Here is a 27,564-nt window from a genome sequence, read left to right as displayed (position 1 = left end):
TATATGTATATGTCTCCTTGAAATACACCATGTGTTTGTCACTTCTCTCAGAGAATGTGGAGTTATAAATACAAAACTGACAGCATTTTTTTTTAAACATTGCATCAGGAAACATGTGACTGCTGTCAAGGGTGCCTGGCCATAGACTGAAGTGAAGACACCACTGGCAATACATGGCTGTCTTTCTCATTTTCTTGAAATAAGTTCCATCTTGAAGCCTCGACATATTGTCAACTATGAAAATAGGAGAAACAAGAGGGGGAGCTTTAAATTAGGAGAGATTTTAAAGTTACATACATATGATGTTTATTGGTTCATTTTCATTACAGTTAGTATGGGTTCCCCATCATGATGAGTGTCTCATGTATACCCTTATTTTTAATTGTGGAGTACAGGTATATACAGTGGTGTGAAAAAGTGTTTGCCCCCTTCCTGATTTCTTATTTCTTTGTATGTTTGTCACAATTAAATCTTTCAGATCATCAAACAAATTTAAATATTAGACAAAGATAAAACAGGTAAACACAAAATACAGATTCTAAATGGTGTTTATTAAGGGGAAAGAAAATCCTGACCTACATGGCCCTATGTGAAAATGTGATCACCCCCACGTTGTTAAATCATGAATTAACAGTGATTGACCACATTTTTATAAACCTGACATCAGTTTCACTGCCACACCAAGGACTGATTACTTACAGACCTGCTGAATGAAGAAGTCAGTTAAATAGAAGTTATCTGAAAAACTGATGCGGGTTAAAAAATCTCAAAAAGCAACACAACATGCCACAATCCAAAGAAACAGCTGAGAAACAAAGTCATTGACATCTATCAGTCTGGAAAGGGTTAAAAAAGCCATTCCTAGGGGATTGGGACTCCAATGAACAATGGTGAGAGCCATTATCCACACATGGAGAAACCAGGAAAAGTGATGAACTTTCCTAGGAGTGGCCAGCCTACTAAAATTACTCCAAAAGTGCATCAATGACTTATTTAGAAGGTCACAGAAGAACAGAACAACATCTAAAGAACTGCAGACCTCACTTGTCTCAGTTAGGGTCAGTGTTCATGACTCCAACATAAGAAAGAGACTGGGCAAAAAATGGCCTGCATGGCAGAGCTTCAAGACCAAAACCACTGCTGAGCAAAAGGAACATAAAGAAAACATCTTGATGATCCCCAAGACTTTTGAGAAAATACTCTGTGGACTGATGAAGCAAAAGCTGAATAAGCATGCCCCATTACATCTGGTGTTATGAGTAACACAACATTTCAGAAAAGGAACATCATACAAATACTAAAGTGGTGGTAGTGTGATGGTCCGGGGCTGTTTTGCTGCCTCAGAATCTGGAAGACTTGCTGTGGTACATGGAAACATGAATTCTGCTTTCTACCCAAACATCCTGAAGGAGAATGTCCGCCCATCTGTTTGTGACCTCAAGCTGAAGGGCACATGGGTTCTGCAGTAGGACCAAAACACACCAGTGAGTCTATCTCTGAATGGCTTAGAAGAAACAAAATGGAGACTTTGGAGTGACCTAAGCTGAATCCGATCGAGAACCTTCCAATATGGCTGAATTACAACAATTCTGCAAAGATGAGTGGAACAAATTGTTCCACAGTGCTGTAAAAGACTCATTGAGAGTTATTGCAAATGCTTGCTGCTGTTAAGGGTGGCCCGACCAGTTATTAGGTTTAGGGAGCAATCCCTTTTTTACACATGGCCATTAATATGCAAACTGTCATGACCACTGATCAACAACCACTGATCAAAGCTCATTGATCAGTGACAATTGATCAATGGCCATGAGTACCATTCCAAACAGTTGGGGAATGGCGGCAATCACAGCATTGTAAGATGGCAAAAGATGAAAGAGTGGGCACTGGCCTCTAGGTGTAAATAGACTGGGGGCTTAGCAATTCGAAACAACAACATTGCAGATGTGGAAGCAGAGCAGCTGCAGATGAAAGTTTCAGCCTGTCTCAGCAATGCAGTTTCTGTGGCTGTGATCAGTTCTACTAGCGGGATTTTTCTCTGTGTCACAGCAACCCTTTTGCAAGGATGTTTTTCTTTGCTTGGATGAGTTGTCTGTCAGACAAATTTTTTACCCACTTGTCCACATCCTCGGTGCGGCATCCTTCTCTCGTCTGGACACTTAGAATTTCCGTATTTTGCTGGTGTTTCCAACGCACAACAAGTGGGTCAAACTTCCTTTGTTGCCTGGTCTTAGACTTTCATGCTGTGCTAGACGAGCCTTCTTAGTGAAGTCAAACACCTTTTGAAGAGTATTCTCATCTGGAAACATTGTAAGTCTCTGTCAGATCCACGCCTCTTTTGATTTTAGCACATCAATGGTAAAAAAAAATGTTGTCTCACCCGTTCATTGAGCAGCTGACTCTGTGCCTTCTGCAGGAAGGCACCACTGAAGATCTTGTCAGTGATGCTAGTTTTAGTCATTGTACAAAAGAATTGTTTATAAGGTTGGGGAAACCTGCATTCAACTGAGACTGCAGAAGTCATTTGGATGAGTGACGAAATGTTTCTCTCACTGAAAACTGAAAACCAGATGAACAGAATCAACTTTTGGGGATCTTTTTCTAATATTTTAATTCGTTTGGTGATCTGAAACATTTAAGTGTGACAATCATACAAAAAAGTAAGAAATCGTGAAGGGGGCAAACACTTTTTCACACCACTGTATATTCCACATTTTTAAACATAATTATAAATTCACCCAAAAACCTTTCTAATGAAATGATAAACCCCTTCTCATTGATGTAAGAGTACCACTATTTGTAGCATACTGCTAAACACAAGATGCCCTGAGAGATAGCCACTGAGAGCTCACAGATGTCAAAGCTGAGCTCCAAGGCAAACACAAATTGGATCTATAATTACTAGAGATATCTGAATTTCATCAAAACTCCAACTGTTTACCACCAAATGCTGAGACATCAAGTACTATATTCACTTTCCATACAACACATGTCTTAATTCTGTTAAGGCCTTGGGGTCTACACTGTATGCACTATGTGTGCTAAGCGGTTTGTCTGTGGATGCTGTTTTAAGAATTTTTTGGTGAACAACAAGCAAGATGCAAAATTAATAAAATTGCCTTCCATTTCTCAAAGGATGATGCTTCATCTATCCCGTCTATAAGAATGAATAATTATATTTAATTTATAAGTTTTTACAAACAGTGTTGTTTTTGTAGTGAATTGGAAACAGTTCAATAGTTGTCAGCGGTTCAATCTTGGGCTTATTCTGTCACCAGACTGCACCGATGCATCAATCCATGTGGGTGACTGTGTCTATTAGAGAGAAAGCCTTGTATGTATGCAGCAGGTGCTGCATGAATGTCAGTGTGAAGGATAGGGGAATAGGGCTTGTTGAATGCATCAAACATCACAGTTGTTTTAAAGTCTCAAAAGAAATTCCTTAATTATTTTAAAAATCTATGCCACTTTTTTAAAAGGTAAGACAGAATTTTAATTATAAGTATATGTAAATGATATGTAGATGTAAATGATTAAGATTTTACCCACCATATCCTATATACAATACAACAGTCAACAGTTATTTCCCAGACTCTCTGTTTTGTTTTGACAGAGTCAAAAGAAGGTATGTTGTGCTTTCTTGGCCATTGCTTGATCTCTTGGCTCCGTTCACATGGGTGTTTATGTATTTGTCGGTAAGCTACGGGGCTGCTGATCCTACTGGGTAACAGTGTCTTGCTTTAGAGAAAAGAAAATGAAAATGGTGACACACGGTTTTAAATAGGCCTTAATTTACTGACAATTTGTTTTTTTATCTCAACCACACATATACTGATGAGAAATGTCATGGTGTCTGCTGGTATTGCTGCCAAGCTAAGCTCTAATGGTGCTGCTGTTTATGATACCCAAGCTCACTGTTTTTTCAGTAACACATGTAAATGTTTGATGCTGTTGGCTGTTGCAGGATTAAATTTCTACTAGTCTTGTCAGCACTTGTTTTTGATATTTATCTAGTCTTTCCTCATGGCTTAGCTCTTGTTGATAAATCTTTAATACATTTGGTGTAATTGGCTTCAAGTGTTTCAGTTCATCAGATTTTCTCTACAGATTTTAAATCTTATTTTGAAAGGGTAATTAACTCTGTTCACTTAGTAAATGATTAAACGATGTGTCTGTTGTTCATGCATTATACAATTTGACCTAAACCACGGTCCCGTTAAAGTTGTGAGGATTAGCTAATCACACTTCATGAACATGTGACCGTTATTACTGTCTCTATGCCAAAACTGAAGTTATAAACAAGTTTAAAAAATAATTGAGTCTGCATATGTTTGCTGGGAAATTGGAGTTCTGGGAGTTTTACCTACCTTAGAGCCTGCATTGTGTGCTGTTCTCCTACTAGCCAGACTAAATAAAATACTGTTCAACCTACACATCGAATCTAACATTCTTACCAACACACATTGTCTGCTGAAGCTAGCTAAATATGTTGACAGTTGCTTTTAGAAACTGTTGGGTTGTTTGGCTGTGTTTTGCTTTTTGAGTCGTTACCCATATTCATTGTAAAGAACCTTCAATTCACTGAATCTGAATGAACAGCCTTGTACACATAATATACACATAATTCATCCTGCTACTTCTTTATGCAGTCACATTATCAAGAATACTACTGGTCCAGTTCCACTAGCAGACACACATGCTTATACTGTCTCCACTATGTTTGCCAGATGATGGAATATATTCCAGCTCATAAGGTGTTCCTTCTCTTCTGAAAACATTCTCATTCCTATCATTCTGGTACAAGTTTATCTTGTTTTGATCTGTCCAAAGAGTTTTCAAAGATTGTTTTTGTTTTCCAGGACTTTTCAATGTTTTCTGGGGTTGCAGAAAATTTCTGAAAAAGCCTTGCTTCCTATTCTTTAGTGTAACCAGTGGTCTGCATTTTGCCATCTCATCTACATTGTAGACTTTTATAATAATATACCTACTTCCTCTGGAGTGTTCTTAAGTTATAAACAAGACTTGGAAACAATACATTTTAGCATTCCATGTTTCTGGAGTCCTTTTGATGTTACTTAAGATACTTTTGAGCCTTTGAAAATGAGGGCCTATGCATAAAAGTGGCTGTAATTCCTACAACTTAACTGCAGTGGTGTGCTGAGGCAAAATATAAAAAAATTATATTTCTTAGCACAAATTTTATGGACCTAATTGTAGGATTCTGCCCAAGGAATAAAACCAACACGTGGTCTTTAGCTATAGATATGTACACATATAGTTGAATACAATTAATATGAATTCCATCTATCCATCCATCGTTTATTTTTTTGATAAATTATGTTTTTAAATTAATAATAATATATATTACTGTTATTTATCTTACAGTTATGGAGTAACCAATAGAAAAATGCAAGCTTTTTAACGTGAGGCAGTTGTTGCATACTGATGTGTGAAGGGAGCAGAACCCACGGGGGTTACTACACTGACAGACAGTTGCTTTCATATATCCCAGAGATGAGAGAGCCACATCATGTTCATATGACGTTGGGAATGCACAACTCTGCGAGCAGTGTTGGATATACATCTTCCGCAAGCAGCCAAAACTTGCCCGTAATGCCTTTAGCCATTTTAGCTGGGTTTGTCAGGTCAGATTCAGTCATCTCAGAATGTCATTTTTTTTTCCTGAAAAATTCTCAAGCCAGAAAGCCTTTCATGTTACTGTGACAGCCAGCAGCTGTGAGTCATCATGTCCTTTGCTTCAGGATAACCGCATAACGAAAAATGTTTTTAATATGACGAATAGGAAATGTTATATATCTTATAGTCTAACATATTTTTGTTTTATTTTATAAAACAAGTCTGTCTTCATTTGCACATCAAATAAGGTTGCACAACAAATATAATGAGCAAAACAGTTTACACAGCATGTAAGATGTAGTGGTGCAATGTACTGAGCAGAAGGCAAATTGAAGCCATAAGCAAATATTTAATTATTTTTGTGCAGACTGTGTGCATATGCTCATCCGGTGCACGGAACTTTGAAAACAAAGGTTACACCTGCTTTTGGCAGTAATATGTCACCACTTTGTACTGTTGTGAAAAGTACCATGAATCAATATTGATATAATAAATCTTGCAGGAACCTTGGCTTGTACTGAAGACACACAAGTGGGCCGTTGTACTTCCCCAGAGTAAATAGGGGTGCAGTGGTGACAGACACTGTATCAGCCATTATATGCAATATTTTCTACGTACTGTGTCGACCTAGAAGTGCTTTTGAGAGCTCTTTGTATGCCAGATTGTATGACCTACCATAACAGAGGCACCCCTGTCTTGTTGTTTCGAAAATCTTCAATAATGACTGTTCACAGTGCAGCAAAAATAAAGCCCAAAGTACACAATTATTGCGACATTATTCAGTAATATAAGCTGCTTTGCTTACCTTATTCAAGTGCAAATTTGAGATTTGGCAAGTACAGCATCGGCTATGCTTACCGTAAAAGCACTTGATTGTTTGTACTTTCAGGCATTTTACTTCTCGGGCTCTGTGAATAAATTGATAGCTGCTGCTTTGATGTTACTAGCTGTTCTGCTTTGTCGTAAATGTTCTTAGGGACTCTCTTCATCGCCGTGACAGGTGTTATGTTATAGTTATGAGTGTGTCATGTTGGTAATTTCCATACTTCTGTAAATAATTTGTTGAGAGTGTTTATATTATTGTGGCATATACTATGTGCATCTATCCTTGCCAGTATGGTGCTGTTAACTCATTTTCATCTTATCACTGCATTAAGTTTATTTAGAATATTATTATATTATAACATTCACACACAGCGATTCTCTTGCACCAAAGATTTAATATAGACTATGAAATGAAAATAGAACATGCTTGAGTTGAGCATTTACAGAAAGCTATTGTCTTTTTTTTTTAAATTCTATGTATGATGAACTGAGGCACACTGCATGATGACATTGTAGTGACCCATCAGTCGCAAATTATTCTGGCCTAAAGCATACCCTGCTGTATTGTCCTTTTGATTACAGCTGACAAAATGAATGCCCTGTATTGAATAAAATTTCAAACTAGTGGTTGAGATCATAGGCAAATCAAGAATGTTTTTAAAAGGTTAAAGAGAACCAAAGTTTCACAGTGTGACTCTAAAACCTCTAAAACCTACATTCATTTTTATATGCAGTGTATGGGTACACCCCGTTCTGTTGGAATCATTAGTGTATACAGTTAATTTTCCTCAGTCAAGTCTCGTTCATCCTTCTGTTGAAAATCAAACACAGCCCATAGCAACTCAAGGGAATGGATGGATCCCAAATTGCAGGATTAATGTTAGATATCTTGTGCTTACCTGGCTGCAGCCAGATGGTGAACTCATCATTGGCTTCATTAGAAAGACAGACTTTTGTGGTCATATTCTGATGAAGCATCTGATGACCATTGAGGTGTAATTAACTAAGGGCATTGCTTGGGTAAATGATATTCTCCCCCTGTAAGCCAGACCCTGCATATTTGTTAAGAAAGTTTGAAGTGCTGCCATTATTCTGAAACAAGCTACATTTTAAAGCCCTTCGAAAGTCTCTAGCCAACCAGATGATCAAAAGCAAATTGAAAGTTGGGACACTGTGTGAAATGTAAATTGAAATAAAAATACAATGACTTGCAAATCTCATAAACCCCTATATCAATTCTTTAACTGATACAATTCATGAAAAATCTGAAGAAAAAAATCATTTTTAATTTGATTGCAGCAACACATCTCAAAAAAGTTGGGACGGGCAATAAAAGGCTGGGAAAGTAAGTGGAACTAAAGAGGAAGTAGTTAGTAGTAAGTAGTTAGGTTCATTTGCAACAGGTCAATAAAAGTTCACTGTGCCACAAATGCAGGTGAAAGTGTTATCATACAAAGGAGCATTATGTGAGCATGATAGAGAAATGTTGCTGTCGTCCATGGCCTAAGCGCCTTAAAAATGGACTGAGGAAAAGTTAAATGTTGTTGTCACACAAATTAAAATTTGAAATTCTTTTTGTAAAACATGGATGGACACTATGTCCTTCGGACTACCCTCCTGAGACCGAGCCTATTCATTTATGTCTGCTGTAATGGACATTTCTTTTTGGTCTATATCTTTTGAATTATTTGAGTTTCCCCACTAAGTCCTGATGTGCTAAATAGTCCCCTATTTAACACATCACGACTGTGGCCTTTCCAATGATATTTCATGTGTTTGGGTGACCTTGTTTGGCTCCAAAAAGAAATCCCAAAAAAAGTTAATCTGAAAGATACTTTTTTCCTGAGTTCTCAGGAAGTTATTGGTAAGTGGGTCCAACCAGCTTGTTATCAATGCTGGGTTCAAAAGCCAGTTTGGGGTGATGGTTTGGGGGGCAAAAGTGCCTGAGGAGCTCATACCCAGAACATCCGGACAAGCACCATCAATGCTGTACACATCTTTTTTTAGAAGACCTTGCGAGACAATGCCAGACAACATACTGCATCTTTTTTTCCCCAAGTGGTACATTTTGTTTGAACTATTGGTATGTTAAAATGTTCTATTGAATCTATAAGATATGTAGACCATTGCATTATGTTTTTTTTTTTTAATTTTACACAATATTTACACACCTTTTCAGAAATGGGGTTATAAAAAAGGTTAGCTGTACCAATTAAATAACCTAACAACTGTTAGTATCCAGCGACAACCAGGCAAAGGCTGTGAAGTGACGGTGCTAAGCACTGCACTTCCAGGTGTTTCTTTTACTTTAGCTTCACAGGGTGTTGCTGTCACATTGTCACACCTCCAGTGTGTTTCTTTGAGCTTCCTAAAGCCATTTTGCACTAATAAACATTTCAAAACTGTGAGGAATATGCCCAGTAGTGAGATAAATTATTTTCTTGCACTGTTATTTGATGTAGTATTTTTGTGACTAATGGGTGAAAGTGGAAGAAGAAAAGTTCACATAGAAGGAAATAACAATATTTATGGGAAATACTGCAGAAAGGTCATGTTTTTCAGAAGCCAGCCACTACCCTCACACATCCTGGAATCATCCATGGCATTTCAGCTGCGTACACAACAACGGAGCATGGGAATTATGTGGCAAGTTTTTTGTGTTATAAGCAATGGAAATGCAGCAGTGAACAAGAAGCTCATGGTAGAACCGCTGTCATGTCCAAAGCAAGTTATAGAGAAAAGATAATAATAAATAATGAATTGTTTTCTTTTTGTAGTTCCTTTGTTAGTTAATGGAATGAAACCTCAAAACCACTGACCAACCTCTTTTTAAAAATTTGTATGCCACAACCGCCAGACCAAACAGGGATGGGTCTTTGTTCTGACATCAGCTGGCCAGACCACAAATCCTGAAAAAATGGCCATTGCTCCCACATGGGATCTCTGAGACTGGTGCTTATGCACATCTGTTTTGGTTACTGTCTGCAAATTATTTGTCAAATTTCCCATATACATACACATATTCTCATATCACGTGAATTTTTAGACATATTCCTAGTTTTGTAAATATGCAGAAGTTATAGATAAGGTTAAACACCACAGTCAGTGTGAACTTGTCCTTTTTAGCTCACTGTATGGCTTCAGAAGTGTTTACAGTTGGACTCTTTTATTTGAAACAGAATTTCTTCACATACATTAGTGATATAAATTGCAAAAGACAAGGGCGGATGCTGAGGCTCTTGTATGTGGAAAAAGATATTTGACCACATCTATTATTATGGTGCAAGGTTAAGTACTTGCAAAATGTCTCTGCTAATGTATTCCTGTCTTGGTGAGCTAGGTTCTTGTAATAGATTACAAAATAAATGAGAAAAGGAGATTATTTCAAAGCATGATTGCCAATCAATTTGTGTAATTACAGAAAGTCACGGCGTTGCCCTGCAGTAGAGCCAACACAGCAGTGGGTCCAAAGGGGATGTTAGACAGACTGTAAATCTTGTAAGGGCTTTGGTTCATGAAAGTGTTTGATAGTAAGAAAACTAATTGGAAGACAGTTATGAGAGAGAGAGAGAGAGAGAGAGAGAGAGAGAGAGGGTGAGGATAATAAGAACCAACTCAATGGTCAATGACCAACTGTTAAAATTAAGTGCAGCTACGGTCAGGTCTCTGTCGGCCATGTGCTTTTGTGATGCTCGCAACATAAAACAACTACAGTGGTTTAAACAATGCTTAAACAATGCTCTTCTATTGTGGCTACTATACATGGCTATACAGTATAGCGTGTTGAAAGAGTACATTCACAGAAAGGCTGTGACTCAGTATAAATTTGGAATTCAGTTTATTAATCTATCTATTAATTTATTAAAGTGTTATAAGTCTGTCTGGTGTAAAACCAGTATAAACAGCATAGTGTCAATGTTAGGGGATCAACATCAGCCACCATAGCTTGTGAAAGTACTGACATCTTGTTGAATTCAGTTGTGTAAATCCACGAAGAGCAGCAGGTCTGCAGATCACATAAGAAAACCTACTGAAGCTCACTTGCTGAATCCCCCGGTATCTCCTGACTCATTTTACTGTTTAGGTGTTGAGTTAATGTAGACAACAGAAACTAGTTATTTATTTAAATAGCACAAGGTTCTGTTGCCTTTGCACAAAAATAGTTAGTAGAATCATACTTCAAAGAGTAACTTTTTACTTTCTTTGAGTACATTTAACAGCCTGTACTTTTCTCCTTTAACTTGAGTAAAAAACTTGCTTCAGCACTGCAACTATTACTGCAATATTTTTTAACCAGGTATCTACTTAAGTACAAGAAGTCTGTACTTTTGCCACCTCTGGTTCTGTTCTTTTCCTATCCCAGCTTCATCTTCTGTCATCTTAAATCAGTTTGTTTGTATTTTCATTCAGCAGTGTTGTATTTCTCTTCTGAAAAATCCCAAATTGACGTCCTCAAAAGCAAGGCTCTATTATACTGTATTTTGGCACATTTTAAGTTATCATCTCATGAGTGTATTTTAGAGGTCATCATCACCCCAGAATAGATCCTACTGTGTTTCTCAGTGGTGCCATTGTTTTTTAGCTCATCCATGGGCCTACTGACAATAATTGCAGAGTCTATTTGAAGTTGGAGGCACACAGTGACACTATGAAAGAGATTTATAGAATAGATTGCTCAGCATCAAGGCTTCGTGTTCCATTTTCTCTCTGTTTACAATAAAATGCCATCCCTGCAGAAGGGCCTGCTGGTGCTTCAAGTCCTTTTGTGTTGGTCTTTTATCTATCTGATTGTGTATAGGTGTGTTGTCTTTTTATGTGCACTTGCGCATCACTGGGTAAACTTCTAGAGTACAGTAGGTATGTGTGTATTTGTTTTTTGGGCAGGAGCCATGTACAAATTAGCATCTAGCGACGCCATGGAGTTTTATTTCCATGTCTTGCAAGTAGATTGTTTTTTCCTCTGTAAATATGGGACTTTATATTCACTGCTAAATATTTTTACTTATTCTGATGCAATTCAAGTGGGAAAAAGGCATAAATGAAAGAATGATTCAAAATGACAAGGAAAAACTTGCTGCATTGGCATTAATGGGGATTTATCAGCACAAGAATATACAGTCAAAAGAAATTAAACCTTTTTCAATTCCAAGGTTTTACGTATGGTGATATGATAATCGGGGGGGAAAGAGCCCTTCTGAGCCTTAAGAGCTTCTAAAACACCTCAGGTATAAAATAACACACAACAGTTTCTATCTTTTGTTTACTTATTTACCAAAAGAAAAACAATCTAAGTGCACCCTATGATGCAGTAGCTTTTAGAAGAACCTTTAGCAGCAATAGGATGTAGTCATTTTCTGTGATTTTGTCAATTTCTCACATTTTGGCCCATTCTTCTTTATACCTTTCTTTCAGTTCATTGAGGCTTGTGGGCTTTCATTTTTGCATAGCTCAAGGTTCCACAACAGCATTTCTATGAAGTTGAGGTCTGGACTTTGACTGAGCTACTGCAAGACCTTGATTAATTTGTTTTTCAGTCATTCTGTTGTGGATTTGGTGGTATGCTTGGGATCATTGTCCTGTTACATAACCCAGCCAAGACTTAGCTGTCATACAGATAAGCTCTCATTTGACTGTAGAATAGAATACTTTGATATAAGAGGAGATCATGGTTGGGTCAATGAACGCAACGTGCTCAGGTTCTGTGGCTGCAAAACATGACCAAATGTCACGCCTTCACCACTGTGCTTGACGGCTAGTATGGGGTGTTTTATGTTGCGATGCTGTGTGCATAATGGCTAAAGACATTATTCCAGAAGCCTTGTGGTTTGTTCTGATGCAACTTTGCAAAGCTAAGCCTTGTTCTTTTTAGAGAAAAGAGGATTTCTCATGACAACACTCACAAACAAGCCCTACTTTTTCAGTCTTTTTATAATTGTACTGTCATGGACATTTAATGCTGACTGAGGCCTCTACAGTGTGAGATGTAGCGCTTTGGTTTTTTGCGGTTCCTCTCAACATTTCACAGTCTGACCTTTCGGTGAATTTGAGATTCCTGGAAAGATTGTGGCATTGTGTTATGGCACATCTGAATGCCCCAGGGCAGCAAATTGCCACAATTTCTGCTTTTATGGCACATAGCCTGACTTGAAGTGGACTTAGTGGGACATCCACTCCTAGGAAGTCTGGCAGCTGTCTTGAATGTTTTCTACTTATGAGTTGTCTTTGCCACTGTGGGAGGATGGAGAAATTGTTTAAATGTCTTTACAACAGTTCTCAAATTGATGGGCAGCAGCAAATGCTTCTTTAAGATTATTGCTGATGTCTTTCCTCCTCGGCACGGTGTTAACACACACCTGAATGCTTCAGACCAGCAAAGTGCTAAATGTCCGCTTATATAGACGTGTTTGCGTGGGCTGATTGTCAAGTAATCAAGTGCATTTGATTAACAACATCTGACTACTTCTTACCTTCTTCCAATGGAAGCAGTAAGGGTGTACATCGTTTTTCAGACATTGCATTTTAGTTTTTGTTTAATAAGTAATGACACTGCGTAATATGACATATGTTGCTCTTCATTTGAGGTTGCTTTTACCAAATTTTAAGACCTTGTCTGATCAACCAACTTCTGTTATTTGTTTTTAATATTTAAAGCCATATAACTGAAAGAAGGTACAATATATAATCTTTGTACCATGACTGTGCAGTGGTACATTTGCCATCTCAAGAATCATTTGGCTTAAAAAAGCATTACAAGTCTAGTAAATATTCATTTTGAATGAATATACTATATGTTTAAATCTAAAGCTGTGTATTTTATTTGAATGTTTTAATTAAACTCATTCAGAATTACCCAAACAGAAACTTGTCAGTGAGATAACACTTTATATTCAGTAACCTTGTTTAGATACAGAGCACACAGCCTCTCTGAGCATATGCTTATTCACGCGGACTTCCCGCTCACCATTTCCAGACAAATTAATTCCTTGGAGTTGCCTTCAGCTGCAGGTCTGGCCAGAGCACAGCTGTTACAACCAACTGCAGCATTTTAAAAACTCTCTCAGCATTTTTAGTCATTCAGTTTGGCAAACTATCCGGGACGCCTAGATTCACTGTAGATGATAAAGTACCTAATCATCCTTTACCCTCATTAATGAAACACCGAGGAGAATGCAGTTTTTCAAATTTACGCAGAACTATACATTTCTGTCACTGCAGGCAAAATCTATACTAATGATCATATCATTGTTCTTCTCTCCCCTGCCCCAACTTCTGGCTTGTCATGCACTGCTAATATGGACATCCACGCAGGCTCAGGTCAGTGCTATTCATTCTGTACGTATACTCTGCTTTAGCTAATGAAGACAGAATGCATGCCGGATCTGTCCAAGTCACATATACTTCTGACCTTTCTAGCCCTTCGGCCGAGAGAAAGAACAATAGTTTGATTGGTGCGAGTACAACACGAACAGAAGTAATTTATCCGAAGTGCATTTAGAGGATACATCATCTGCTTTTTAACTGGAGAAATTCACACTGCCAAGATGTCAGGGCTTCATTATATCGTGAACAGTTTTTTTAAAGTGTTCTAAAAAGAAATTGAGTCAGATGATATTATTGTATTGTTAATCTTTAAAAAATGATTTTAGGAGTCTTTTAAAAGAAATAAAAGAGCCGCCTGTTTGTCTTTCGTCTGTAATGAAGTGTGTGTGACAAAAGTTGTACTCGAAAGGTGGAGTGGTTTGCATTGGAGCCTCATATCAAGAGTGATTGGTTTGAATCCCACGGTCGTCTGGGGCCTGTGTGTGTGGAGTTTACATGTTCTTTCTGTTCCTCTGTGGGTTTCCTATTGGTACTATAGCATCTTCCCACAGTCCAAAGACATACATGTAAAGTTATTGACTGACTCTAAATTAGCCATTGGTGTGAAATCATGTGGGGGGGGGAAGTAAAGAACAGAGTGCTGTATGAATGTATATGAATGAGCGATACGCTCTAAAAAGGCGAGGCTGTTCCTATTCTTTGTTGCGCTGCACCTGCTTTAAACTGCAATTTACTCCCTGTGTGAACCTGAACTGAGACGCTCCAGCCCGGGTTGAAAAGTTTGGGATCAGTGATGAATAAATAGTGTAGCAATTGAGGAAAATGGCTTAAAAATCACTCTTCGGGTGATAAAAATTAGCCCTTCAGCTGGTGCTGTGTTTCTGCAGTAGTAGCGGAGCATGTGTGAGAAGAACAGTTGCCAGTTTACCAAGCTAGGGGCATCTGCAGGGACAGATGGGAGATGATGACGTGTGTAATAGGCATCTGTGTGGCCCGCAGGGGAGGGAATACTCGAGAATCATTCCCTGTCTCTATTTCAGCACACACACACTCGCGAGCGCACACACCACGGTGACACCCATTACAGCTTGTCATAGCTTTCTCCACAAATTGTCCTCAAGAGTGCACCTTTAACTGTGGCAGACAGTTACATAGATTGAGAGTAAACATGTGTTTACAGGAGCATTGTGCTGGCTGCTCCCTTGGTTCAACAGACATGCCAGATTCAGTGGCTGAGTGGAGAAAAGTGAATAGCCTCAAAAGCGAGCCAATTACATCATCAGCTGAAGGGCCCGTTGCCATGCTCATTGTCGTTTTACGCACCCCATGCTGTTCTCTCCATTTCACGCGCAGGTTTATTTTAGTGTGGAAAAAAGACTTTTCATCTATAGCTGTATATAAAACGTCTTTCAGCACCTCTCTGTAGTACAGCCTTCATTTTCTCTAGCTACTCTGACTGTCCTCACAATTTGTATTATTTTGTCAACTTTTAATTATGTTTAAGCCTCATTTATGCTCTAAAATATAAAGAACATCGACTGGCATAAAACTCAGGCGCAGACTTCAAAACATCTCAAGAATACACAAGTGCTTGATGGTAAAAATAAACAAAACATGAAGGTAAATGCTACCACATGTAAGAAATTAAGCCTGAAAGCTCAAAGCGGTGTGTTTTTCTATCTTTACCAAAGGAAAACCCAGGTGAGATACTGTTTCTGCTACAGAGACACCTCATTAGGTGTGAAAACTAAAAGTGTTCCTACATTTTTGCTATAATTGTAACAACCAACTCTTCCTTTTGTAGCATGCTTGTGTGTGGAGGGCAGGTGGGGTCACTGTGTGTATGAGTTCATTTGTATGCATGTCTAGTTTTTCAGGTCACATGCTTAGGTGCTTTCCTTCTATTGTTTATTATACGTGTCCTTTTCCTCCTGTGTATGTGTGTGTATGTACATACAGGTGTATGAGGCTCTGCCATGCTACAGTGAATGCAGCCAATACGAGTGGAGGGCCGAGCCCTGGTCCATTTGTACCATCAACACTGTGGACGACCTGCCTGCCTGTGGGGAGGGAGTCCAAAGCCGCAAGATCAGGTCAGTGAGTAGGTTAGGTTTAGAAGACTGCTTGCCTAGCGTTGCAACAATGGAAAGAGCAGACTGGCAACGGTCCTAAATCTGGCACTCTCACTGGTCCCAGCACTCGCAATGCCAAGGGAAAATAAACAGTCAAAAACAATCCACAGCTTCCTAATGAGTGTCGATAGATTTTTGTGCACTGCCTTTTAGTGCTACTTTAAAAAGCCACAGAGAAAAAGAGTGAAGTATTGACATTGCTGTTGGATTAAGCATCGTCGGAGAGAATAGACACTGATTTGGGCAATTGTGTTATTGTGTCCAAAGAAACTGATTTGGACTTGTTCAGTGTGAGTAACAGAAACTAATTTGCGCTAATCAACCACTCAAAAAGAAGAGTTTTTACAATACCTTATGTACATTCTCTTCTTCTGAGAATAGTCAGCAAAATTTTGTTTGTACTTTGTATGTAAGTGTTCTAAATTCCCTTACCTATAATTATTGAATGTTTAAGGTTTGTACATTTATCATATTAGATAAATGTACAATGATGATGTAAAAATATCAGTACTTACTGTAAAATGAATGACCAGGGTAACAAAAATGATCTATTACATGATTAACTGTTACTCCTTTAAAGAATGAAAAAAGACTACTAATAACAGATAATGATGAGCTATTAGAGTTCATTATTGAATAAATTACTTAAAAGTTAGATAATCATTACTTCTATGCGAGTAAAACTAGGTAACAGTCACTGGTTCATCAGTTATCATGAATTCACCCACTTCTGAGAGATACAAATAATGACCTCACACTAGTAAAGACTTGTTTAAGCAGGAGATCCGACTGAAGCCAACCATCCAGCTGGGAATCTTTTCTCTCTGCTGCAGGACAACAATTCCATATCATCTTGACAAACAATATGTTACTCTTCCTGAAATGTAATTAAGCCGTTTTAACGAGGAAAAAATCTGTAGTTATATTTCGAGTGAAAACAAACTACCTTGAGAATTTTACCTGACCCAAAAAAACATGTAATCTAGTGTGAGTCATAAACTCAGAAATGGGTTTTAAAACTCAAAAAAAAAGTTGTGCTTCTGGGGCCCTAGAGACTTATTACACAGCTGCATCTGCTGCGCTCATAGGTGTGTAAAGAAAGGAACAACGGGGAATGGGGAAGACAGCACTGTGAAGGATAGTCTGTGTGATCAAGAGGAAATGCCACCGAGAGCCCAGGTCTGCTATCTGGCATGCCCCAATGACTGTGTCATGGCGCCCTGGGGACCTTGGAGCAACTGCCCTGTGGTAAGAAACAGAATTTAGTGGCCGTTTCTGCTGTTATTTGACAAATTGTCAGGGAGTAAGTTGCTTGATTTGTCGTTTTCATTTCAACTGTATCCATAATAACAAATATATATATATATATAGATATAGATATAGATATAGATATAGATATATATAGATATATAGATATATATAGATATAGATATAGATATAGATATAGATATATATGAAGCATTTACAGTATAAGCTGCAGGTAAAAATGGACAAATACCCAGCTAATCAAACAACGTATTTCATTATTGCCTTTTATTATTTCTAAAAAGTAAGGGCAAAAAACATGTATGTGCATTAAGTTCTGCATTTAACTATCAACTATCTGCTGTTAACAGGCTCACAAATGCTTAGATGAGCTTTATGGCCTTCCATAAAATTATTTGTGTCATTAGAAACCAGGTGTTTTTGTAACATGTCACATTACATGTGTTTATCTAACTTCAGCATAGCTTAATATATATATAAATATATATTCATATTCACAGTGAAGCACTGTTCTGTACTTGTTCTGTAATATTGTCTGCATAGTTTAAGGTAAAGTGGATAAATTGAATTTTATTAATATGCCTCTGTTCTATAATGAAGGTTAGCCCTCAGGCTGCAACTACGTGACATATGTCCCCGAGTGTTTGTAGCCACAGGCTAATGGTCATATGGCCTCTTAGCTGTGTTATAGGTTTCCTGTCAAACGCAACAGTTCATTGGACTGGAACATTAGAGTCAGAAGAGGTGAAACGAGCTAATTAGTCTGAGTCTACTCTACACATTGATTCATTCAGTGTTTCAGTCTACAGTATTTAGTAGCACTTTAGCATTAAAGGACTGCAGTAATGCTGTAGGTGAAATAATAATGCAAAACACATCAAACTGAGAGCTAATTAAACAGTCCTGTTTTTACAGCTAGGAAAGCTCTGCACATGATGTAGGTGTTTGTTTTTGCATCTGTTGTTTAATCAAATACTGACTCAACTGAAATTTAGCCACTTGAAAGAATATTTCTGGTACGTAATACATAAATATACTGATGCAGAGAAAAAATAGGATAAAATAAAAATGTTAACATACGGTAAGCTTAACATTTTATCTACACAATTGATCTAAATCATTTTAAATCAAATATGTGAGCATTACATTATCCTGTCCTATATAAAAGTAGTAATAAAGTAAAGAATTGATGAAGCAAGTCTCCTCATACACACCGGGGTATGCAGCTGATTTACAGTCTCTGCTGTCAACCTTGAACTGCCACTGCACTGCAGTTTGGTCAAATATTTTTGTGCTTCTTGAAGTTAATCTCTAAAATTCAACAACTTGAGATGATGATGAAAATAACGCTTGACACTGATTCTGCATCCTCATGCTGTGAAAGGAAAACCTCCTCTGTGAGTGATAATGTTAGATCAAACAGAGATATTTTATGTAAAGTATGCCCATCCACTGTAATTAGCAGAAGCTTTGTACCCTTAGGTTATTCCTGCTCTCTCAGCTGGAATGAAGGTATTGTGCTGCATGTACAGGTATGTGACGAGATGTGTGGGGTACAAAGGCAGCATAGTGATAAACGATAGCATACTAGGTAATAACAGTTTGATGCTTCCCTTTTCTCAGCCTTGTTTTAGTTTAAGTTAGATTAAACGAATACTTTTATGGAACTGTAACTCAAAGTTTATTTTAAAAAGACATAAATTGCAGAGCAGTGGAAATAAGCCCAGATTGGTTTTACTATTATGACCAAGTTGCTACATCATTTTCACTGCATGGTTTTTAGTAGATTTTGATTACACTTCTTTGAAGGTTTTTAAGGCTCTTTTGAAACTAGGGTTTTATTTCAGCATTACTGGCCAAAGTGGAAATTTTGCTTCTCCAAGGCAATGTTTTGTGCGTCATAAATTATTGGGGGTAAAAATACAGGGAAACACCTGCCATGAAGCTCCTGGCACACAGTTTCTGTGCTGATGTTAATGCCAGAGCAGGTGTGCTGGTGACTTGTAAGCACTATATGCCTCATTATTGAACCCTACTCTCACATAGATGTGATCATGGAATATCTACTGTAGAAGGGAAGAAATTTCACAGACTATCGAGTGGTTGCTGGTCCTAGTTGGGCTGTGCTTTAGCTTATTTCACTTATTTTCCCACACTGTCATCTGTACGGTTCAAAAAGAATGGTCCAAAAGAAGAGAAAATAACTAGTGAGCAGCAGTTCACAGGGCCAAAATAATTCATAACTCTTAAAGAAGAGCATCTCTGAACATACACCATGTTGAAACTTGACGTACAGTGGCTACAGCAACAGAAGACCACACTGAGTGCCCAGTAAAATGAGTCTAAAATTTGCACAGGCTCATCACGTTTAGATAGTAACGTCTGATCTGATGATTCTTGATTTCTGCTGTTATGGTCAGAATTTGGCTTAAACGACATAAAAGCGGGGCCCCAACCTGCATCCTGTTTAGTTTAGGCTCAGTTTAGGCTCATAGTGGTGGTGTAATGGCATGGGGGATATTTTCTGGGCAAACTGACAGATTTACATCAACATTATGATGCAATCAAGTCAATATAGATCAGACTGTCTGGGGAATGTTTCCAGGATCTTGTTGTGCCATTAAGACGTAAGGCAAAAACAGGTTCAACCTGGTACTAGTAAGGTGCACCTAATGAAGTGGACAGTCAGTGTATTTTATAGTAAATGAGATGCTGTAATAAGAAGGAGAAATCTTAATCTCTGAGTCTCTGTATGAAGCATACAAATGTAAGCATGTGGCTTTGTGATCGTGAGCCTGAACACATTAAAGCTACAATGACTGCAGCTGATTCATGAGATTCACACACCACCACCTTCTCATTAGGAGGTAGCAGTGACTGACGTGTGTGTTGTGGTGCATCAGGTGCAGAGATACAAATGCATCTCAATGCAAAGACCTTTATTAGAAGAATATTTGAACCAAAGACCAAGCTGACAGTTCACATTTAATCCTCTGTTAATGGATTTCGCTTCCTCTGTATTGTGACTCCAATGATTTGCCAACGCTCCTTGTTGGTAGATATTTAGTAAATGTTGTACTCTTGCAGTTTTTTCAATAATTGTCTTCATTTGTCTTTAACTGTGTGGTGTAGAGGTTGATTATTTAACAGTGTGGTATAAAAGTCGATGAGTTCTCCTAGCTTACTGACTTTGCAAGATTATTTAGATGCCCAGTCTCTATATGTATTATTTATAACACGGTGAAGGGAGCATCTGCCATATAGCAAATGTGTTTCATGTGTCAATTACTGCTGACGAGTGTTACTGTTCAGTCGAGTTGGATGTTGGGTAAGAAAAACCTTTATATTTATACTAATAAAAAAAACAGAGAAAACAGAGAATGATACAGAAATCAGGATTTGATATCAAAATTTTTACCTGTATTAGCATCTGCATCAGTTTTTTAGAGGTTTTCACTATCTGTAAACCACAACACAAATGAAGGGTTATTTAAGTATTTTGTTTTGTTTTGTTTTCCATTTGCAAAATAGTTTCTATTATTTATAAGACTGATGTTTTCACAGCAATTAACCATAATCATGTCAATAGAAATGATCTATTGAAGAGGAACAATTGCAGCTTTCATTCTCATAAACCTTTTATTAGGTAGCTTATGCCCAAGGTTAACACATTGTGCTGAAAATCAGGCCGCTAAACGCTCTGTGCTGTGTAATTTGATAACACTCATGTCAAGAGAAAACGAGGGTTTCACCTTGAGCTGGCTCATTCAGGTTGCTTTTCTTTCATTAAATGTGTTTATCATAGCATGTTATGAACAAAAATATGTTCTTTTTATGAGAATAAATTATTGGATTATTTGCTACTGATTATAATAATAAAAAAAAAAAAAACAAGTTTGTCCTTGAGAATAACTACAAAAAGTACGCACTTTGGATTCATAAGGGAGATGTACAGCTGTCGGCTGATATTGAATGGTATTACGTTAAACTTTGAAATCTACTGGAAATCTACATAAAATTAGTGCCGTAAAGGTCACTTCTAATGACAAGAAGTATTTATCATTAGTTTCTGCATGCTGTTGGGGCACAAATAAATTTGAAATATTTTGAAATTAACAATGTATTTCATAACTTCTAGCTATTAGTATGTTTAACTTGGTAGATCATAACACTAAAGACAGCGGATGCTGTAGGATGCTTTGTTTCTGCCTGATCATCCCATCACTCTTTTTTTCCTTTTTGTTGCTTTTTTTGTTGTTATTCTGCAGCAATGTGACCAAGATACATCAAGAAACAGAAGCAGACATATCCTGCGCCCCGCAGCTTCAGATAACTCACCCTGTCCAGAGATGGTCCAGTCAGAGTCCTGTGTTCTTAATAGTACATGTTTCACCTACCAGTACAGAGTCTCAGGTAGGACAATCTGCACATCATTTCTGATCTAATTCACGTTACATGATTACAACCTGTTGTTAGCCCCATAAACAAGATGGGTGCGTACCTAAAACCAACAAAAGGTCAAGTTTACTTGCTATAAGAATGCATCCATTATCGTGGTATACTGCAAGGGACAAGATTAAGTCATTTTTAGTTATTTTGTAACACAGTGATACACAACAAAGTCCCTTTATCCAACAACTATAATGCCAGTATTACAGCTAAATAATATATTAATAAAAAAATGTTATTATTTATTATAAAACTGCTTTAAAAATAATGTTTTTATAACAATGAAAAAACCCATTTATAAAAGTGTTTTATTAAGGAGATCGCAAGATGCTTCATCTGGGATGAAAAAAGAGCAATAAAACACATTTCTCAACATTTGCATAAAGCCAGAAGACAGATATATTGTAATTTAGTGTTAGTCATTCTCACATAAGGAGCAGGTAAACACCTGTGCATTCAGCTTAAAGGTAAGGCTACGCACTAGTTGGAGTAAAGTAGGCTAGCTATTTTTACATACTTTCTGCAAGTGTGGTAGCATGCTCATTTTTAAGCCATAGAACGATCTACTTTTTTATAGAGACTGTGGATTACTGTCAGATGATAACCAGCCAGATCTAGAATCTACCCACATAACATAAAGTTGTGAAACCTCCCTAACTCTTCCTTATTCAGTGCACCGAGCGAGTCTAAAGACAGTTTCCATACTAGAAAGCTAGATTTAGACCTTTTGACACAGATTTCTCCTGTATTGAAGTAGCAGTAATCATTGCAATAGCAATATAGAATATTTATCAAACTCTACAAAAGTATTATCATAAAAATAGCTGTGATTCCTTTTGGAACAGCTGTTTTCTCCTTTTTTCATTTTTAGTGATTTTTTTTTTTTACATTTTTCCAATATGGATGGTGCATAACACACTCAAAGAGAGAACAACTGAAATGTTTTAGTTAACTGAAATATAATAAACAAAAAGACAGTTACAGATTCATTGCATGTGGGTTTTGAGCTTTATAGGCACACACATGCCTGTATGCAAGAAGTTATCAGTAAGACTCGCCCGAATGGATTCCAGGATTGAAATAAAGTGAATTAATTATTAATTATTTCATTTAATTATTCATTAATAGTGAATAATTAATACAACTATTAATTGTTAATTATTCCCAGTATAGCCAGAATCTTTTGCCTTTACCTAAATTGCCAGAGCTGGCTTCGCAGTGGATATGCTGTCTACCAGCAAATCATTTGGTTTCAGTACACCAGACTGCCATCATACCCCATCCTCATCACCACTGAATATGGTTACACTGGTTCCCAGTTCTGTACCCCTCATTACCACTACTTCTGAAATAAACGTTAGCTCAGCTTTGAGTTAGAGACGCTCATCCCCATGAGAGACTACCGAGTACAATATTTGTTACTGCTTCATTTGGTCTGGTTGTTTGGGTGATTGGGATAGTTGTTCTGAGTGAATCATTTTCATTATTGTGGTCTTGTGGTTGTGCAATGGTCTCAGGTCTCTCTTGACAAAGAAATCTTGATTTCATGGAGTTTCCTAAACAAAGAAACAGCCGAGTGTGAGCTTGTTGGGATTTGTGCAGAATGTTGCTGTTGTTGTAGACCGGTAGCGTTGACATAAAAGACGGTTTGACAGTGAGACTAATGAAGATATGTTGCTGTGTGCGTCTAGACTGGAGTACATGCCAGCTGAGTGAAAATGCCATCTGCGGTCAGGGATCACGTTTTCGTCTCCTGGACTGTATTCGCAGCGATGGCAAGGTTATGGAGGTGCAGAAGTGTGAGCAGGTAATCGCTGTGTAGACAATTAAAGATGTTTAATGTAAAAATGAAAAGTTTCATCACACATATATACATATTTTGGGTGCAAGTCAAATTCCAAAGCCATACAAGTTTTAAAAAATGCACAAAATTAACTTATAGTTTGCAAAATCTGAAATATTGACAGCTATTGCAGTGCAGCAGCTTTGCTTCTGTTCTCATTACTTATTTATTATTGAAAGCTCAGTTGCCCAATTTGATTAAGTGAAAATGTTGTATCTGATTTCATACCAACTTTGCCACTAAGCCAAACAGAACTTAATGTTATTGACTTTATTTGTGCAAAGACAAATGGCGCTCTTACGTTACTGTAATTGAATAACAGTAGACGTAAAAAGATTTCTCATTTTTGTGAAGCAAACCAAACATTTTCCAAATGTATGGGTAATCTCTGGCACATCCAGAATCATATTGCACTATCCACTTAATGCAATTTTAATGGGATGAATGTAGCAATGATGTTGTCTCTGTGTTAAATATAATGTACATTAACAGCTCAATAGCATCTGAAGGTTTTTTGTTAGGGTTTATTTTCAGCTGCTGCTTTTCCACTGTCTGAAATGAACTGTAGCATATTTAAAATATGGAAATGTGTGCGCTCCCCCTTTTCTTGTTAGTGGAAATAATTAGCTAGCCCTCCTCTCAGATCTGTTCTTGTTTTCTACAGTTTGGTTTGATCAACAAGTGGATTCTAACAGAGAGCTGCGTAGTCAACTGTCCTGTCAGCTGTGTGCTCTCTGAGTGGTCGCCGTGGGCAGAATGCTCGCACAGCTGTGGGAGTCAAGGTAAAAACGTCATGAGCTAAAAACCTTAACTTAAATTCATGGGAACAACAACCTGATAAACAGACACACGGTGGACTACATATGCAGCGCCTCATTATTTCATCTACTCAGGCATGCACCAAGATGTTGAACAGTGCATGAATACATTTAAATGCATTAAAATATTTACGCGTATGTGTAATCCAATGCCTTATTATGCAGGGGAACTCTGTGCACAGGTTGTGTTTTTTTTTTTCAATAATGTATACATTACTTTTTCCTCTTTGTTTTATATTATGCACCAAGTTTATTTATTTATTTATTTTTTAATTAAGACTGGAAACTTCCTTTGTGACATTATGTTTTAACAATAGATGTGTCCATAAGTGTGAGCTCCATAGCTCACACTTGTGGACGCCATAAATGATTCAGTGTTCCTAAATAAAATATATAGCTATACCGCTCCGTGAGTGCAAACATGCAGCTGATAATCCCCAACCAGTGACACACTTAGTATCACTTTGTGCAAGTCATGTTGTAACCTCATGCAATATACAAAAGTAAATGATTAAACCAAAATGCATACGTTGTTGCTTCAGCTTCCCAAAGTCAATCTCCCAAAGAGAATGCGTGTTATTCTGCTAATTAGAGAGAGTCGGCACTGTCTTCTTCTTATGTTTATTAATTTTAATTTGTCACTCGCTGACTTTCTACTTGCAGTTAACCCCTTATCCCAATGAGCTCACACTAGCCCAGGCTTTCATCTGGGGATTTAAACTCGAAACCCTTTCTTTCACAGCTCAGTCACTATTGCTGTGACTCTTTCTGCTACTATCACTTCATTCTCACACATTGTGAAATGCATTTCTCTGCCTCGATGAGGGATTTGTGTCGTATTTGTGTCGTATCTGTGTCAGACGACGCAAGGATCTTGTTTTGTCAGGATGCCATGGGAGCGTTAATGTTTTTGGTTTGATTTTTGAGATGGCAGAGCCGGATGTCCTTTTTGCTGCGTCTTCCTGCGGCTCTTGGAGCTCGGCATCTCTCCTGGCATTACATACACAGGCATGCGCACGCACAACTTCTGCCAACTGGATGGCTCATGGAGGCTTACAGGACCCAGGCACAAGCTGCTTTTTTCCCTGCTGGCATTTAGCAAACTTTTCCTTTCACACATTATTAATGGCTCACTTGAATGAAGCACTTTTGTTGGAAACTGCAAAATCTGAGCATAAAGTGGCACAGTGACACAGATGTATAGTGCTGTTACACTAATTCCTCTTTGTCGTGAGGAAAATATTTTGTGAGCTAAAGTGCAGGCACAGCCTATTTTCACTACTAAATGAATCACCATCTCTCATTTCAGCCACTCATTGTATTAACAGTTGTTTTATGGAGTCTTATGTTTGTGTAGTGATCCATTTTTGTCTCTCTCAAAGCAATTGAGAGTATGAGCTGAACTAAGAGGATCAATCCCACTGTGTTGTTACTGTGTTTTAGCAATTAATGGAAAAAAGGAAATAAAAGGCAGGCATCCAATGCAAATGCACTCTGCTCGATTTATTGTCACATTTGCATGTTTGCCTTGTGTTGTGTAGGTCAGTCTGTGCGCAGTCGGAGAATCCTTCAGGATGCTCAAGAGGAGGGTCGCCCCTGTCCCAACCAGCTCATCCAGACCAAACCATGCCCCATAAGGCCTTGCTATATGTGGGTGCTGAGTGACTGGTCCCCATGCACAGTAGCGGTATGACAGGTTTTTCTGCCTATATGTTGATGTTCTTTGCACTGTACTGCCTAACAGCTTTTTGTGTTTCCTGTGGTCTGAAGACTTTCAGCATCACATTTATCTAATATGTGTAGTTCAAGAATATGCTGCAGTAGCTGTTGCTTCTGTCATAGTTTTAAAGGAGTATCTCACATTCAGCTTTCCAATTTGGACTTGTCGGCAGCCTGCTGCAGTGCTTCAACAGAAAACGATATACAAATAGGTTAAAATAAAATTAAGAAAACCTTTGCAAATGTTTATTAATGTTGATTTATTGTGTCTCTGCAGGGCGCAGCATGTGGTGAGGGGCTTCGGAGAAGAAATCTATCATGCATTGTCCACTGGGGAAACTGGCACGAGTCTCCTCGTCAGCCAGTGAAGGAGGAACTTTGTGGAGACATACTTAGGCAACGTATCCAACAAGAGATGGAGCAGCCCTGTTTTGTCCCCTGCCCTGGTAAAGCTGCATTTAAACATAGTGGATATACTGGATTTGATAGTTTTACACGAATATGTCAAAATTACATGACTGAGTGATTTTTTTTAATTACTGTAGTCCTTTTATATTCACCAAACAACTACATAATCATTGAATCCGTCTAACAACACAGTCAATAATCTTGTTTTTAACAGAAATTCATTTGCTAGGATCTGCCAATAAATTGTCCCTTTTTCCAATTGGCTGACATTTTCAGCCACTAAATAATTGCAGAATCAATAAAAGTCATAGCTTTGCTAATGACCCTTGTAGCTCTACATTATCTAGGTTCGTCCTGTACAGTAGCAGTACAGGGCCTGAGCTCAGTAACTATGAAAGAGACATATTTTATAATCAATAACCTGAGAACACTTTATTTCTTTGCACTGCATTATGTAACAATACATGACTCCGTAAGGCATGAAAAACCATCATCTGCTAATTGAAGCATTTAGCAGATCACATAGCTGAGAACAATCCCAGAGCTTATCACAGCAGTTTAATGCCTATGGGAATTCTGCACACAGAAAGCTTGTTCAAATGTGAATGCAATAATTTTCCAATAAAAAAAACAATTATTAGGAGAATGAAAGTGCATTTTCAATACATTTAGTGTTTACTGCAAACACAGTGTATGTAAAATATAAGGAAAAAAACCATTTTATCCTATTTCCATAACAGTTTGTACACTGAGTCGCTTTGAGTTTAACACAAGCTTCAAATGATGTTGACACATGGGCGACAAAAACCTGAAGAAGTTGTGTGGTTCTAAAAAAAACGAACCCATCTAATTTAATCATTTAAGACTATTTTTCCAATGTAAATGGATTTAGGGGGATTTTATTATTTAGCACATCTAAAATCAAGAAAAAACATATATGTACAAGGATTATAAAAAATTATATTTTATGGTATTAGTACTGAATAAAAAAAAATCTGTATCAGTTGTAATTCTATAGCATGTAATTCAACAGGTTTGAAATACATACTATAGTGCACATATGCATGGGTCATTTGCACACCTTTGAAGGCCCCTTTGCTCAGGGGCGTAATTTCCAGGGGGCCCCCCAATAGTTGCCAACCAATAGAAC

The 27,564-nt window shown here is 37.7% G+C and overlaps 1 protein-coding gene across 1 annotated transcript in view; it reads left to right on the top strand.

The window, feature by feature from the left end:
- The window catches only part of thsd7ba (thrombospondin, type I, domain containing 7Ba), a gene marked incomplete in the record, with an annotated part of 187,892 nt that overhangs the window by 145,919 nt on the left and 14,409 nt on the right, over positions 1 to 27,564 (top strand). The window contains 8 exon segments of the mRNA XM_042218525.1: positions 13,768 to 13,773; positions 15,739 to 15,872; positions 17,000 to 17,159; positions 21,446 to 21,590; positions 23,318 to 23,433; positions 24,134 to 24,251; positions 25,829 to 25,974; positions 26,284 to 26,452. Coding sequence (XP_042074459.1) covers positions 13,768 to 13,773; positions 15,739 to 15,872; positions 17,000 to 17,159; positions 21,446 to 21,590; positions 23,318 to 23,433; positions 24,134 to 24,251; positions 25,829 to 25,974; positions 26,284 to 26,452 — 994 coding nt within the window.

The sequence above is a fragment of the Haplochromis burtoni genome, unplaced genomic scaffold (assembly GCF_018398535.1).
Source record: "Haplochromis burtoni strain Fernald_Lab_line unplaced genomic scaffold, NCSU_Asbu1 Contig_20, whole genome shotgun sequence".
Classification (NCBI taxonomy): Eukaryota; Metazoa; Chordata; class Actinopteri; order Cichliformes; family Cichlidae; genus Haplochromis; species Haplochromis burtoni.
This window is presented reverse-complemented; position numbering and strand designations above follow the sequence as displayed.